Consider the following 18,593-nt stretch of genomic DNA (forward strand, 5'->3'; position numbering starts at 1 on the left):
ACAGGTAGGGAGAGAGAGAGGGAGACAGAGAGAGTGAGACAGGGAGGCCGTGGTGTTTTGCTGAGTCAGACGTTGAGGCAGTACGCGGCCTCGTCGTCCTGCAGAGCTTCAGGCAGAACGCCGGCAGACGTCCTCGCCATCCGGACGCTGTTGCAGCCGAACAGCGAGCGCTCGTACTCCATCAGCTGGCGCCAGAACCCCGCGTTGGGCAGGATGAACGGACGCTGATCCAGAACCACTTCATGGGCCCGCCGCAGGCTGAGACCCTCAAACCTGCAGACACACCGACCAATCAGAACCTCAAATACACGGACCAACGTAGACTCCATGTAAATAATCAGGACTTTTAGCGTGTATAGAGCCAGCATATCTCCACCAGACTCCATGTAAATAATCAGGACTTTTAGCGTGTATAGAGCCAGCATATCTCCACCAGACTCCATGTAAATAATCAGGACTTTTAGCGTGTATAGAGCCAGCATATCTCCACCAGACTCCATGTAAATAATCAGGACTTTTAGCGTGTATAGAGTCCAGCATATCTCCACCAGACTCCATGTAAATAATCAGGACTTTTAGCGTGTATAGAGCCAGCATATCTCCACCAGACTCCATGTAAATAATCAGGACTTTTAGCGTGTATAGAGCCAGCATATCTCCACCAGACTCCATGTAAATAATCAGGACTTTTAGCGTGTATAGAGCCAGCATATCTCCACATGTAAATGGGTGAATTAAGGGTTTATTTCAACCAAACCAGAGTGGTGATTGTTGGAACAGTGGAAAGATGAACCAAGGCGGCTTTTGATAGTTTTATTTAGTTTCTGTCCACTTTGAATGAAGTGTGTTTTACGATGATAAAAGTCCTGATTATTTACATGGAGTCTGGTGGAGATATGCTGGCTCTATACACGCTAAAAATCCAGATTATTTACATGGAGCCTGGTGGAGATATGCTGGCTCTATACACGCTAAAAGTCCAGATTATTTACATGGAGTCTGGTGGAGATGATTATTTACATGGAGTCTGGTGGAGATATGCTGGCTCTATACACGCTAAAAATCCTGATTATTTACATGGAGTGTGATGGAGATATGATGGCTCTATACACGCTAAAAGTCCTGATTATTTACATGGAGTCTGGTGGAGATATGCTGGCTCTATACACGCTAAAAGTCCTGATTATTTACATGGAGTCTGGTGGAGATATGCTGGCTCTATACACGCTAAAAGTCCAGATTATTTACATGGAGTGTGATGGAGATATGCTGGCTCTATACACGCTAAAAGTCCTGATTATTTACATGGAGTCTGGTGGAGATATGCTGGCTCTTTACACGCTAAAAGTCCTGATTATTTACATGGAGTCTGGTGGAAATATGCTGGCTCTATACATGCTAAAATTCCTGGTTATTTACATGGAGTCTGGTGGAGATATGCTGGCTCTATACACGCTAAAAGTCCAGATTATTTACATGGAGCCTGGTGGAGATATGCTGGCTCTATACACGCTAAAAGTCCTGATTATTTACATGGAGCCTGGTGGAGATATGCTGGCTCTATACACGCTAAAAGTCCTGATTATTTACATGGAGTCTGGTGGTTTCTGTAGGTAATAACTGACCTCATCAGGTAGGCCATGATCAGGGCGGGGGATCGGCTCCGGCCGGCGGTGCAGTGGACCAGAGTCCTCCCCGTTTGGTTCTGGTTGATCCGTTCAGCCACCAGGTCAAAGTACCGTCTGAGAGGGGCGTGAGGACGGTCCTGGACGGGGACGTGGAGGATGCTCAGGCCGTCCAGCGGTGGGTAGGACACGTCCTCCAGACCGCTGGCGTTAACGATCAGCGTGATGCTCCTGCTGGAGAGGACACCGGCATTCAGGGCCGAGTCCAACCCACTGAGGTACAGAACCGGAGACACCTGAGACACCGCCATGACCCGGTCTGAACAGAGGGGACAAGAAAGTAGAAAAAAGCTTCAAAAATTTAACAAGATAAATGACAAAAAAAGTTAAAAATTAAACAAAAAAATCATTATAGGCACCGAAAAAGTATGAATCAAACACCCAAAAGTCATTAAAAAAAACATTTGTTTGTTTTGTTAAAGTTGGAAAAGCAACGAAAAAGACCCCAAAATTAAATATATATATTTACACAAATGGGTCAAAATGAAAAAAAACGTTATACAGCCTAACAAAAGAAACAAAACTTTACAAGTGGCAAAAACGTTGACAAAAATGCCAAAAAGAATATATTTTCTGCAGATTCATGTTAACAAGTTTACCCCCACGTTTTTGAAGATTTTGGCAACATTTTTGTCACTTTTTCAATGTTCTTTTATAAAAAAAAAATGTTTGAATGCTATGAAATTGAATACAACTTGTGAAGAGCGTTGGGAGCCATCCACGTTATTACTTTTAGACAATTTGGTTGAAAGAAACCCAAATTTCTGATATAGAAACTTTTTGAAAATGGGACAGATTAGACCTGAGGACAACAGGAGGGTTCAGTAGGCTATATTATATTATGCACAAAAGTATACAAAAAGACAAACACACACAGACACACAAAAACACACACACACACAGACACACAGACACACACACACCACCACCCCCCCCCCCCCCCACCCCACTCTCTCCACTCTGAATAATGTGTGTATGAAGTCACAGCCTCTGTGGTTTTAGAGTCATGTAGATAGAGAGCTGATGTTGCTAAGTTTCCTCTGATCATGAGATAAAGAAGTCATGTTTGATAAAGTTTGTTTAGTTGCTATGGTGATATTATCAGTGTTCTAGAACTCTCAGTACAACAATTCCAACTCATCTTTCATGTAAAGTAACTTTTTTTGATAAAAACACACACACACACACACACTGAGACAGAGAGACACACACACACACACACACAAATGCATACACATATACACGCATATATACAAATATTCACACATGCATACACCTATGCACATATGTATCCGTGACACACACTCACACAGACAGACACACACACAGAGACACACACACACAAAGAGACACACACACGCAAACACACACATAGACACACACATACACACTAATGCATAAACATATACACACAGAGACACACACAGACGCAAACACACACATAGACACACACACAGACACACACATTGACACACACACACAGAGAGAGACACACACACACGCAAACACACACATAGACACACACACAGACACACACACAGACAAACAAACAGACACACAAAGACAAACAATCACAGACACACACAGACACCCACACACACCACACACACACACACACACAAACAGACACACATATACACACATGTATACACAGATGTATATGTGACACACAAACACACACACACACACACACAGAGACACACAGACACACACAAACACACACATAGACACACGTAGAGAGATGCACACACACAGACACACAAATCCATACACATATACACACATGCATACACACACAGACACACACACACAGAAACACAAATGCCTACACATATACACACATGCATACACATATACACACAGGTATATGTGACACACACACACACACACACACACAGACAGTCACACACAGACACAAACAGACAAACAAACACATACACACACAGACACACAAAGACACACACACACCACATACAGACACACACAGAGACACACGCAAACACACAGCCAGCCACACACACACTGACACAAACACACACACTGAGACAGAGAGACACACACACAGAGAGACACACACACAAACACACACACAGACACATAGACACACACATACAGAGAAACATACACACAAACAGACACACAAATGCATACACATAAACACATGTATACGTGACACTCACACACACACACACACACACACACACAAAGAGACACACACACAAACACACACATAGACACACACACACAGACGCACAAATGCATACACATATACACACATGCATACACACACAGACATACACACACACACAGACACAAGCACACACACAAACACACAAATGCATACACCCATACAGTACACACATGTATATGTAACAGACACAGCCACTTACACACACACACACACACACATAGACACACACAGACACAGACCCACAAATGCATACACATATACACACATGTATAAACACATGCATATACAGACATGTATACACACACACACACACACACACACACACACACACACACACAAAGACACACAGTCCAACCCGCTGAGGCACAGAACCTGAGACACCGCCATGACCCGGTCTGAACAGAGGGGACAAAAAAGTAGAAAAAAGCTTCAGAAATGTAAAGAGAAAATGACACAAAAGTAAAGAAATCTGTAGTTAAAAAATGATAAAAAAGTTTTGATAGCAACGAAAACTTCATAATAGTCACTAAAAAAGTTAAATAAAAATACACTCAAAAGTAATTTAAAAAATAATTTTTTTAAAAGTGGGAAAAGCAACGAAAAACACGCAACAAAAAAGTCCCAAAAACTAAATAACTTTTACACAAACATTTAAAAAAAGTGTCAAAATGAAGAAAAAACTTTATACAGCCTAACAAAAGAAACAAAACTTTATAACAACTTGAGTAAGCTATATTATATTATTCACACAAATTTATTTTAATTTTAATTTATACTCTGTATTGATCCCCAATGGGAAATTACAATTTACACTCTGTTGTTATTACACACTATACGCTACACACACACAGGCCTGAAATACACACACACACACACACAGACCTGAAATACACACACACACACACACACACACACACACACACCTGAAATACACACACGCACACAGGCCTGAAATACACACACATACTACACACAGGCCTGAAATACACACACACACACACACACACACACACACAAGGGCCTGAAATACTTACACCCCCCCACACACACAAGGGGCCTGAAATACACACACACAGGCCTGAAATACACACACACAGAGGCCTGAAATACACACACACACACACACACACACACAGGCCTGAAATACAAACACACACACACACACACACACACAGGCCTGAAATACACACAGGCACACACACACACACAGGCCTGAAATACACACACATACACACTACACACAGGCCTGAAATACACACACACACACACACACACACACACACACACACATAGACATACACGAACACAGAGACACACACACACACACACACACACACACACACACAACACACACACACACACAGAGAGACACACAGACACCCACATGCATGCACATATACACACAGATACACACAAACACACACACACATAGACACACACACACAGATACACACACACATAGACACACACACACAGAGACACAAACAAATACACACACAGACACAAACAATTAATGTTGCTCGGGAAAGGGAAGTTTGGGGTCCCCTGCTGGAGCTGCTCCCCCCGCGACCCGACACCGGATAAGCGGACGAAGATGGATGGATGGATGGATGGACACAAACAACCCCCCCTCCCTCCCCCCTCCCCACTCTCTCCTCTCTGAATAATGTGTGTATGAAGTCTCTGTGGTTTTAGAGTCATGTAGATAGAGAGCTGATGCTGCTAAGTTTCCTCTGATGATGAGATAAAGAAGTCATGTTTGATAAAGTTTGTTTAGTTGCTATGGTGATATTATCAGTGTTCTAGAACTCTCAGTACAACAATTCCAACTCATCTTTCATGTAAAGTAACTGTTTTTTGATAAAAACACACACACACACACTGAGACAGAGAGAGACACACACACACAGACACACAAATGCATACACATATACACGCATATATACAAATATTCACACATGCATACACCTATGCACATATGTATCCGTGACACACACTCACACACACAGACACACACACAGAGACACACACACACAAAGAGACACACACACACATGCAAACACACACATAGACACACACATACATGTTTTATAAAGTTTTTTAAAATCACTTTGCTGCTAATTTCAGAACTTTAATGTCATTTTTAAAAACTCAAAACAGTCATCACATCACACAGGCTGTCCAATGTTCAGAACATTGCATTGTGCATTCATATCTTTAAATAAATCTTGCACAATCATTGGTTAAAAAAACTAACTGATTGTGAAATACCGTTGAAACATTACTTTAGATCAGCCACACACAACCTACCCATAGTTTCACTGGGTCATCGTTCATACACTCATTACATATTGTAGTACAAAATAGGTGATACATTATGGTACTACATATAAATACATCCCTGTAAAAGTACTGCAGTAATAGAGAGAATACTACCGAACAATGTAGTACAAATATATATATATATATATATATATATATATATATATATATATGCATATATATTTTATTTACAGTATCCAGGTAAGTCGATTGAGAACATATTCTCATTTGCAACAATGACGTCACATTTACACAGTTTCACATTCATGCCTGGAAGCTGTCCAGTACAACCACAGTCTGATCTGCTGGCCACTGAGCAGTATATACATATATATATATATATATATATATATATATATATATATATATATATATATATATATATATATATATGTATACAGTACAGGCCCAAAGTTTGGACACAACTTCTCATTCAACGCGTTTCCTTTTTATTTTCATGACTATTTACATTGTAGATTCTCACTGAAGGCATCAAAACTATGAATGAACACATATGGAATTATGTACTTAACAAAAAAGTGTGAAATAACTGAAAACATGTCTTATATTTTAGATTCTTCAAAGTAGCCACCCTTTGCTTTTTTATTAATAAGGGAAATAATTCCACTAATTAACCCTGACAAAGCACACCTGTGAAGGTAAAACCATTTCAGGTGACTACCTCATGAAGCTCATTGAGAGAACACCAAGGGTTTGCAGAGTTATCAAAAAAAGCAAAGGGTGGCTACTTTGAAGAATCTAAAATATAAGACATGTTTTCAGTTATTTCACACTTTTTTGTTAAGTACATAATTCCATATGTGTTCATTCATAGTTTTGATGCCTTCAGTGTGAATCTACAATGTAATTAGTCATGAAAATAAAAAGGAAACACATTGAATGAGAAGGTGTGTCCATACTTTTGGCCTGTACTGTATAAAAATAGATAAGTAAAACGTACAATAGGCAAGTAGGAGAAAATGAAAATACTAATATATAAAATATAATATTAAAAGTACCTTACAGTTATATTTAAGTACAGCATTTTTGTAAATTTTTTGTTTAAATATGAATAAGAAATTCATGTTGTTTAGTTTAAACAGTCTAAAGGAAATGGTCAATTATAGTGTGATTAAAACTCACTATTTACATTGTTTACAGCTGATATGTGAAAAGGTCCACAACCTTATTTGTTTAACAGTAATTTAATTTTACTGCGAACCGTCACAGGAAGTGCTTTTATTTTGAAGTAGCCTACACGGAAGTTGTCTGTTGTGTACTCTTTCTAGCTTGTGTTGAGATGAACGTGAGACCCTAGATGCAAACATCTCCGTCAAGCTTAAGTTGCTCACTTTCTTGTGTGTAAAACAGCAACATATTGAACAATAAATGGTCACAGTAAAAGACAAGCGTTTTTGGTCAAAGCCATTCCACTACAGGCAGAGTTACTCTCCACGGCTGATGAAATGCAATGATATTTACGTGTAGCAAGCCTCAACATTAATTCCCGACATGTTTAAATCTGTCAGCGGCTCAGACACACAGCTGTCCGAGCTGACGTACCTTCACCTGTCACCTGTCACAGATGTTATGAAATAATACTCACAGCTTTTTTTTCCTGTGAACAAATGTTTCGCGGTGTTGGGAAATTCTTAAATGTTGCGTTAAAATGCGTTGCAACTCGCGTTACTGAGATTGTAACGGGTATAATATTACAGAAATTTAATTAGTAATGCGTTATATTACTCCGTTACAGCAAAATGGAATACATTACTGTAATTGCGTTACTTTTGTAACGCGTTACTCCCAACACTGGTTATAGTTATTACATTATTATTAAATCGTTTAATTTTGACCATACGGCCTTAGCAATAAACAAGCCGTTCTTTAACCCTTGTGTTGCCCTTTGGGTCCCGGTGACCCAAAGGACAACACAAGGGCTAACCCTCTGAGAACGCAGACCCCATCACCAATTTGTAAGATGTGTGACCACATCAAACGCAGTTTGCACAAAACTCCAGCTCAAAACTACACCTCCTGTCTTGAGTTACAGGGTAATTGAAACAGGTTAATGTCACCAACCTACCCTTCTTTTTTTTTACTTTCTTAAAATGTACCGGCTCAGGCACCGCTGAAGCACCGGTACCGTTTTAAAAGTACGGCTTTAGCCCCGGTATCAGAAAAAACCCAAACGATACCCAACCCTATTCCTGAAGCACATTTGAATTCACTTCCTCAGGATATTAGGTCATATTGTTGATTGGCCATTATTTGAACAGTGAAAATAACAATAAAAAGATTTTTTACTTTAATGTCTGCTTAATTAGTCACAGTGCGCAGCAGGTTTGCCTTTAGGTTTTTTTTTCTTCTTTTCATTCAATTGATGGTCAGGATTGGTGCACCTTGTCGGTGAGTGACTATAAACTAGCACTTTGCTAGTAATTCAAATCAAGAATCAATATCACATGATTGTATAATTACATTGGTTAATTCTGGGTTCTGTGTTTGTGTTTTCATTGCAGGTTTACAACCTAACCAACTAACTTACTAACTTACTTACTTACTAACGGCACTAATTATCAAGCAGTCAGGCTCCCTAGTGTGTGGATGCTTACTGTGTATGTGCGCGAAATAAAAGTTCATAAAGTGACTCGAGTTGTATCCGCCGTACTTGTCCTGAAACCCTTCCAGTTGGGAGTTTATTGAGCTATAGCAGGTAGCTTAGTAAACACTAGACACACACACAGACACACACAATATATTTCACACAAAATGCGTCAAAATGATATGTATAAAAAAGGAAACAAAACTTTATAAGAAGCGGCAAAAATATAATAATATAAAAATGCCAAAATGTTAATATTTTCTGCAGATTCATGTTAAGTTAGTGTTTGTTTTCCCCCTGAGATGTAATTAGTGATCCAGCACAGACACACAGACACACACACACACACACACACACACACACACAGACACACACAACACACAAACAGACATACACACACACACACACAGACAGACACATACACACACACACACACACACACACACACATAGAGCTGTAAAAAGGCAAGAAAATACTTATGTCCCAAGTAATGCATACACATATACACACATGTATGAGAATATACACATGTATATGCAAGGGTTAAATTCAGCCGCGGCACATAAGCCTGCTCGTTTGTCCGGATGTGCCTGCTTGTACACATACACCCATCTATACACATATATACACATATACACACACATGCATACACATATACAGACACACACACACACACACACATGGACACTCACGCACACACCCTCTCTCTCTTGTCTGAATTATGGGGTTTTAGACTTGTGTAAAGGACATAGATTACTGGATAGAGAGCTGATGCTGCAAAGCTTCCTCTGATGATGAGATAAAGAAGTCACATTTGATAACAACACACGCACAGAGACGCAGACACACACAGAAAAGCAGAAGCAGCTGATGAGTGTTGGTGTAGAGCGTATATTTTATTTTTATTTAACCTTTATTTAACCAGGAAGAAACTCATTGAGATTAAAAATCTCTTAGCTGAGTGGTGTCAGTGTTTGTCGACCTCGGAGCAGAATGGCTGCAGTCACAGAGCTCTCCTTCCTGCTGTTTGCTCTCATCAACTACATCCATGCTCAAGAACACATCATCATCAGAGATGAAAGATATTCTTACACCTTCAAGCTCCCCGAGAACACCACCTCCTGCCTGATCTCCAGATGTGTTGGTGAGGAGAAGCTTGTCCTGTGGAACACCTCTGACCTCTGGTCCAACAGCTCCTCAGTACCTCAACACCTGAAACAACGACTTGTCAGCTCAGTGAAAACTTCTTCTTACACCATCCTCAACCTGACCCATTCAGACTCCGGCCGGTACCGAGAGGAGTGTTGGACTGAGGGCAACGTGACGCATGAGAATGACATCACTATTACTGTTTGTACTATTTCAACAGACAAGAGATTTATCAGAGAGAGACTTGGAGAACCAGTGGACCTGCCATGTGAGGGAGCAGCTGATAAAATGGATATCCAGTGGCTCAAATATGGACTCTAGATATTATTATGTAATATGGAGCAGAGTTTTTGGGGACAATACGACATCAGTGATGGACAATGTTACAGGAAGATACCAAGTGGTGACAGACACATCAGCTCTTCGTATTTCCAACGTCACAGCAACAGACTTTAGAGACTACAGATGTCTGGTGATGAACCAACAGCAGTGTGTTAGCAGTCACACTGTATGGTTGAGACCATGGTATGAGATAATCAACAGCTCAGTAGGAGAGAGCGCTGTGTTGCCGTGCTCTGTCGCTGACTCCACTGATGAACAGCCCCCACGTTGGATGAAGTTTAATTCCAAAACACACTCACACACTGAACCAAAACTACACAGCCAGACTGTTCCTTCAGTAGACCAAAACTACTCGCTGGTGTTTTCATCTCTGATGTTAAATCACTTAGGTTGGTACACCTGTACAGCCTCCATGAGAGAGCAAACGTATTATCTGGTGGTGTGCCCAAAAGTTGGCCCCCCTGCTGTAGAGCACTTCTCAGAGGGAGAAGAAGTCACTCTCAGATGCACAGATTGGGGAGAGGGTATACTGCATAAATGGTTTATCAAGTCGAACCAAACAAAGGGAAGAATCTTTAGTGTAGAGTCTGATCAGAGCATGAGCAGAGTGAGCTGGTTCTATGATAATGGGAGCCTGGTTATCTCTAATATCTCAGTGGGAGACGCAGGGGAGTACTGGTGTGTAGTTATGGACCCAGATGATCATTGTCTGTCGACCAACAGAACTGTGTTGGTGTACATGGAGCCCATTGGGATTTACTCCACCTTCTTCAAAGTGCGATGCTCAGTGCTCAGTGTCCTGCTGCTGATGCTCTGTGCTGCTGTAGTCGCTGTGAACCTGAGGACTGAGGACACGGAGAGGTATATATGTTCATTTCATCATTGGCTTTAATACAGCCTCACACTGGCACACAGCCTTATACATGTATATACAGCCTGTTCATTTCATCCTGGTATTGGCTTTAATACAGCCTGGTATACACCTGGTATACACTGGCTTTATACACTGGCTTTAATACAGCCTGGTATACACTTTAATACAGCCTGGTATACACTGGCTTTAATACAGCCTGGTATACACTGGCTTTAAAACAAGGGATGGGACACATTCATGCAGAGAAAACATTTAAAGTAGAACACAAAAGACAAAAACATCAAACAGAAATGATGGGAAACAAGACATAAATACCCAATGATTATTATTATAATGATATAAAATAAATACCCAGTGATTATTATTATAATAATATAAAATCAGTTTTGAATGTTAGAAGGTAACCTTTGATCCTGACTGGGTGCAGATGTTCCCTTATCGTCTGTATTAGTATGTGTGTGTGTATATATATATATATATATATATATATATATATATATATATAAATATATATCATCATATTATATTGTATATATTGTATATTGAATTAGCTGATCTTTGCTTGATGTTGTTGTGGATTCGATTATAAGGGGGGGGGGGGCATTGGTTTAATAGTTTAACATGTTGGATGTTCACTTTTTACATTACTGTCACCTAAGAGTTTTATTACAATTCATTTTACTTTTATGTGTGTGTGTGTATGTGTGTCTTTATGTGTGTGTTTCTTTGTGTGTCTGTCTTTGTGTGTGTGTGTGTCTCTATGTGTGTGTGTGTGTGTGTGTGTGTGTGTGTGTGTGTGTGTGTGTGTGTGTGCATGTGTCTCTTTATGTGTGTGTTTCTTTGTGTGTCTGTCTTTGTGTGTGTGTGTCTCTGTATGTGTGTGTCTGTGTGAGAGTGTGTTCCAGATGTTTTATTTTAAATCTAAAGATTATGTGACGTTTTATATTATATATGAAGGAATATTAATTTTCTTTAATGCATTTACAATAGTTGTATCTTGCAGTGTTGTCAGTGTTATAAACTTGTTATTATATTTTGGTCTATATATAATCGTCTGTGTAATAAACATTATTAATGAACTAGAAAACTTGTCCTGATTGTGATTTCTGATTAATTATTATAAGCAACATATCTCTGGGTCTGTAAAATGTTTCTTATGTTAACTTTCAGTGAGAAAAGCTTTTTTCTAGACAACATTTAAACACATTAATCTGATCAAAGGGCTGAATAATAAATGTGTCTTCATCCCAGATATAAAAACAGAAATGGAGGGAGCCCATCTGATATGTGAAGGCAGCAGCTTCCACCGTCATGGAGCAGCAGCTGAAAGGCTCTGTCCATATTTGGCAGTTTGCAGATGATCTGTATCTGTTTTATTATAAAGTTAATGAAATAAAAGGTGTTCTACTTTGTCTCAGCTACAGCTCTGAGTCTCTCCCTCTGCTCCCGTTTACCTCACCACTGAGTCTCACTTCATGTCCTGCCCACAACACTATCTGGTTGGTAGATGTTAGACGAATATCAGCCAATCAACACTCACCACTGAGTCTCACTTCATGTCCCGCCCACAACACTATCTGGTTGGTAGATGTTAGACCAGTATCAGCCAATCAACACTCACCACTGAGTCTCACTTCATGTCCCGCCCACAACACTATCTGGTTGGTAGATGTCAGACTTTACACTTTTTGCAGATTGCTCAAACACTGAAATCAAACGTATTACACAATTATCAAAACCTTCCACTCAAGGAGCAAAACATTGGCCCAGATGTGCATATAATACTATATATTACATACATTATGTTACATACACATATTACTATATACATACTATAAGCACAATGTCAGCCTCACACTTTTTACATAACAATACACACAGTGATTTCTAAAACACTAAACCTATTCTCATACATTAGACACAGAAGTATATCATGATGTCACATCCTTCCAGAGCACTGACTGTTATTCTACGTATTTATTCTTATTCTTCCACCACTTATTTTGCACATTAACTCCTTCCACATTTGTCAACATAGAAACTACATTCAAACATCAAAACGTTCAGCTCGATTCAGAATCGTGCACATTTATTTATAATATTTATAACGCACATAATTTCCGAAATATTCAACGTTTAGCGGGCATTTTTTCCCCATTAAAGTGGATTGACTGAATGTTCAAAGTTGACACATTTTCATAGATTTTCATCCATTTTCAACTGGTAGCTACTCATTCATACATTCAATGAGAAACTCCATTCAAACTTTAAAACGTTCCACAACTTTCATACATTCAGGGTTGCCATTCGACTTTCAAATCCCATTAGTACTTTTTAAAATATTCAGTTTTCTTTGAGGCTTAGAAAAAACGCCTTTCTGACATTTTTACATTGGTGTGTATGGGATGGAATGCTCAGACTCAGAGGGCAGGGCCCAACTGACAGAGTGCAAAGAGGCAGAAGCAAAATTATCTTTACGTTGCGATACCATCCACGGTTTTAACTCTTCATACATTACTTTTACATAAAAATGTAGGTAATCTTGTGCCCTTTCTAATAATGTGCTCAGGGAGGCAAACTGACTTTCACACGAGGCACAGTGAGCTTCCAAGTGAAGCCATGTCCACCAACTGCCGCATTCCTCCTGTACTAAATCCTCCCACACTGTAAATTTTAACAAGTTGACTTTACTTAAAAAATGTATGGAAACTCATTGCCTTGAAAAAAGTAAGTTCAATGAACTTAGTAATGGTAAATTAGTGCAACTTTATTGTTCTGAGTAAACAATACTTAATAAACTTACATTTTCTAAGTGAACACAGCTTGTTTATTCTGAGTAAGTAACACTCAATAAACTTATACTTGTTAAGTGAAGACAACTTGTTTATTTTAAGTAAATTATGCTTAATTAGCTCATGGTTTTTAAGTTAATCAAGCTTGCTTTTTCTGAGTAAATAATTAATTAGCTCACATTTTTTAAGTGAGCACTACTTAATACTACTGACTTGTTTTCTGGTTCAGTTTACAGACTGAAAATGACTATACAAGTAGCATACATCTATTTAAAAAAAAATCTATCTAAAAGAATGAAATGAGAAGGTTGTTTTAGATGAATCACATAATTTCTTTATTTTTAATTATCTGGCATTCACATAGAAAACCACCCTGCCATTTAACATATTTATAGTACACTGTAAACCCGAATAAGTTACCAGAGCTCAAATTATTTTCAGTTATTATGACTTACAGTTTTGAGTTTTCAAACCACAGGAATAACTTCACAGAAATTTAGAAAATAAGTACACAACCACACCATGTGACTCAAAACTTTTTTTTAACTAACGTAATATATCTAAAAGTCATGAACGTCTGCTTTTGAACAGTTAAATGTTAAAATGAAATAGAAAAATAAATAAACATTTATAAATTAAAATAAAAAAATATTTTTAAAATATACTTAAATAAATTGTATATTAAATAAATAAATTTAAGAGAGATTTTTAAGAAGAAAAACTCAAAATTTTCTGATTCTATCCTTCCAAATGTGTTCCTGGTCACTTAAAAAGGAACACGCCGACTTATTGGGACTTTGTCTTATTCCCTGTATCCCCCAGAGATAGATAAGTCCATACATACCCTTCTCATCTCCGTGCGTGTCGTAACTCTGTCTGACGCACCCACCGCTAGCCTAGCTTAGCACATGATTTGTATAGGCACAGCGTGTACAAATAACAAGGTCACATAAGACAGACATTTTCTAACCGTATACATACTGAGAACTATATTCTCAGAAAGGGCGAAGCACTGCTACTTCTGCAGAGTAATTGTGTAAATCACTCTGAGAAGCCCTGTGGTGAGGAGCAGAGAGTTCACCTAGAGTTCTGCAAGCAAATCACTCCGCCCAAATAGCAGTGCTTTGCCTTCTGAGAATATAGTTCCCAGTATGCATACGGTTAGAAGATGGCTGTGTCTCATGTGACCTTTTTATTCGTACACGCTTTGACTATAGAAATCACAACATGTAAATGGAAAAATGTTGGCGTTATTTGTCACTTATTAGGAGCATAGATGGAGCCAGTTACCTCCAGGATCTGTGCTAAGCTAGGATAGCGGTGGGTGCGTCAGACAGAATTACGATACGCACGGAGTTGAGAAGGGTATGTATGGACTTATCTAACTCTGGGGGATACGGTGAATAAGTCCCAATAAGTAGGCATGTTTCTTTAAGGCCCTAGGAAATAAATATTTATCATAAATTTCTGATATTGACCAGACAACTAATCAGATAGTCAGGAAAATAGTCGGAGTAATCAAAAACAATACCAAAATGAAATTATTGTTCGTTACAGCTATAAAAGAAAATACACTGCTTTTGACTTCCTTGCTAATTCCTGAGTAAGGCAACAGGGCAGCAATTTGGATGAAATTTCAAAAATTCTATAGAGTTTGAGAACATTTTCACTTAAAACTCTAAAACTGTAAATGTTTTACATAACCAGTATCAAATGCACAGTGAAATGTGGGTCATCTTGCGCAGCCCACAATGGTTAAGAAAAACATTAAAACATACAAAACATTATCGTTACTTTTGCATTTTATTAATGAGAACAAAGGAATATTGTGTAGTTTGGGTCTATTGGCTGAACACCTGCAGTAGTGCAGTAACTTTCTGAGGCATTATTTAGACAAAAGGAGATACCTTTGAACTAGCCTTTTATAATGCTTTACCCTGCAGCCTTTTTTCAGATGAGTTTCTACATCATTAATTCATTCTTGAGGGTCTGCAACCTCAGGGATAGCTACCACTTTCTAGACAAAGTTAAATCTTTTAAGTGAATTCAAAAGTGTTGGTCAGTGCTTTGGGATAGCTGAGGTGTAGTGCATAGATCACTCCACAGATTACCATGAAGACATCGCCAAGTCTGGGGAGGCTGACCACGGCATCACTTTCAATGATGACAGTGATTCTCACAGGGTGGTAGTGAACTGGACTTGCGTCATAGTCACTGATGAAAGTAATGAAGCCCACTGCAAACACCATCAAGCTCTGGCTCATCGGACTTATCCTGAATGAATGAAAAAAGAGATACTAATCACAAACTAACACATGGAACAGAACAGATGACATAATTTGTCTTTCCTTAACCAAGTCCCATTGAAATCCAATATATCTTTTACAAAAGAGACCTGGGTCTCATTGTAAGAGTTGAAAAACATAAGATCCATTTTCTGCACATACAGTATGAATTAGCCAAATTACTAAGAGTTGACTGAAACCAAGGAGATTTACAAGAAAATGTTTTACTGAACATTGAATAAAATGCTAATACAGTTCCTTTGTAGTTAGTATTTAGATGAACGGTTTAGATATAATACACAGTAGAATCTGTTAGTGACTTAAGGAGACTCACCGTGCAGGTTCTTAAAAATCCAGAGACGTCCTCGCGCAGATACACAGGAAGGGCATGGAGAACAGTAGTGCGCTTGGTGTGGATGTCATGGATTTCCTATTCAGATAAAAACAGAATTGTATTTACTTAAGAGTTTACAGAACAAAGCTGATTTTAAACAGACCAATCAGAACATATGTCCACGAATAACCTGTTAACATCTTTAACGCAATCAGACAAATGGCAAACACAAAGTGGACTAATTGCAAAATTCACAAATCTCATTTGAATCATTGAACCTGTTCAATGTTCCACTGGTTCAAGCTATGAAATGTGTAAAAATCTATTTACCTGTTCATCGTGGATTTTTTAAATTTCAGCCAGAGCATCTGCTGTCTTCCCAGTTATTGGTGCCTTCTGTCTGAATAAGGTCATCATTAGAGGAAGATGGCGGTCAAGCTCAGCATAGCACGTGTTGGGCAGGTTCTGAGTTGTAATCCGCTGGAACTCTGCATACAACTACATAGAAATAACAGCCGGAGGAGAATACAGCAACATTTATTAAAAAAAACGGTTCAATTTGAAGAATCTTGCACACATTTATAAAGCAAAAATATTGGCCAAATGAGTAAGAATCACAGTTTTCACTTTAAAAGAGAAAGCTGATCCATATTACCTCAGACTCTATTTTGAGAGCAGGCCAGAGGTCCATGAGGTCGTTCACTGGTGGGCAGGACATCACTATGGTCTGTCGGCGTAGGGGAAATATGGTCTCCATCATCTTCAAGTAGAAAAAAAACAATGATATGTTTTTTTTGGTAGTGCATATGATTTAGGGCTAAACATTGTCTGAGAAAAAAAAAACTGTTAATCATCAATAATGTCATTTCTACAAACCAAAGAATTACTTTTAAGGGTTTTTACTTTATTCATCTTTGTCATAAAAAACAGCTTGCCTCCAGCAGGGTCGTTTGTTTTAAAACCGACGCAACACAAGTGGGCGGGCACGGGCAGTTGACTCGTTCATCCGTTGTACAATTCTTCAGTGAGTCTGGGAGTGGTAGCTAGGTCGCTAGTTGTGCTGCTGGAGTGTGTAACGTTAGTGGTCACGCTAAGTGGCTAGCTCTATAGCAGCTAACCTATATCTGACAAGTTGCCAATCCCAACAAGACTACTGTGATAAGCCAGTGAAGGGCGGGGGCATGGAGAAGGTCCATGCTCTCTGAGACAAACACATACAAACATGTATAAAAGAAGTAAAAGTGAAGGAATGTTAACATTCAAAACTTACAGTAAGTCCAGTGCTGCTCCGTAGGTAGTAACTTTCTGCAAGCCTACTGTCTGTTGCATCCCGCCTTGCTGCGTTGTTCAAACTTTTCTTCTTCTGGGTTTTTCCAAAGAGCGGTAAGGAATCAGTGTAGAATGCAAATTAGCGCCACCTTCTGTTCACGTTGAATCAGAGATTAACTTGCCATACAAAATTATCCCTGCAGCTGCTTAAATAAAAATAAAAAAATATATAGGCTACATTAAACTGATGACCATAAAAAAGCAAAAAATAAATACAATATATACATTTTGTCCTTCACTAATGTCTAATGCATTTCAGACCATTTGCTGATTGCAATTTATTTATTATGATTTTACTTATTTGGTGAAGCACTTTGAGATTTTATTGTATTTTAACATGTGCTATATACATTTTTTTTGTGAGTTTATTTTTTAAATCATCCCTATTTTAAACAATATAAATACTATAAATATGTTATATGGCAGGGTGGATAATTAAAAATAAAGAAATGATGTGATTCATCTAAAACAACCTTCTCATTTCATTCTTTTAGATAGATTTTTTTTAAATAGATGTATATGATACTTGTATAGTCATTTTCAGTCTGTAAACTGAACCAGAAAACAAGTCGCATTAAAGGTATAGTGGAGGATTTTCTTTTTCCGGGTGGATCATCAACACTATTGGTCCTCCTGGTTGTCAATCATTCTGGTGATATGTTTACGTAAGGCCGTGGTACGTGCA

General features: G+C 38.7%; 1 protein-coding gene across 2 annotated transcripts in view; it reads right to left on the minus strand.

Annotated features, from left to right (window-relative positions):
- LOC114553191 (dual specificity protein phosphatase 14) overlaps nucleotides 1–18,593 on the minus strand; it is a 27,065-nt gene continuing 8,472 nt past the window's right edge. Inside the window, exons 3-5 of one of the 2 annotated variants that reach the window (XM_028574389.1) lie at nucleotides 11,060–11,132; nucleotides 1,626–1,944; nucleotides 1–273 (exon numbers count right to left, since the gene is read on the minus strand). In XM_028574389.1, the coding sequence (XP_028430190.1) occupies nucleotides 66–273; nucleotides 1,626–1,936 (519 nt within the window). In that variant the 5' untranslated portion in view covers nucleotides 1,937–1,944; nucleotides 11,060–11,132 and the 3' untranslated portion in view covers nucleotides 1–65. The remainder of the gene's footprint in view (nucleotides 274–1,625; nucleotides 1,945–11,059; nucleotides 11,133–18,593) is intronic. The other variant, XM_028574388.1, reaches the window with a different exon arrangement.

Source organism: Perca flavescens, chromosome 3, assembly GCF_004354835.1.
Source record: "Perca flavescens isolate YP-PL-M2 chromosome 3, PFLA_1.0, whole genome shotgun sequence".
Lineage (NCBI taxonomy): Eukaryota > Metazoa > Chordata > Actinopteri > Perciformes > Percidae > Perca > Perca flavescens.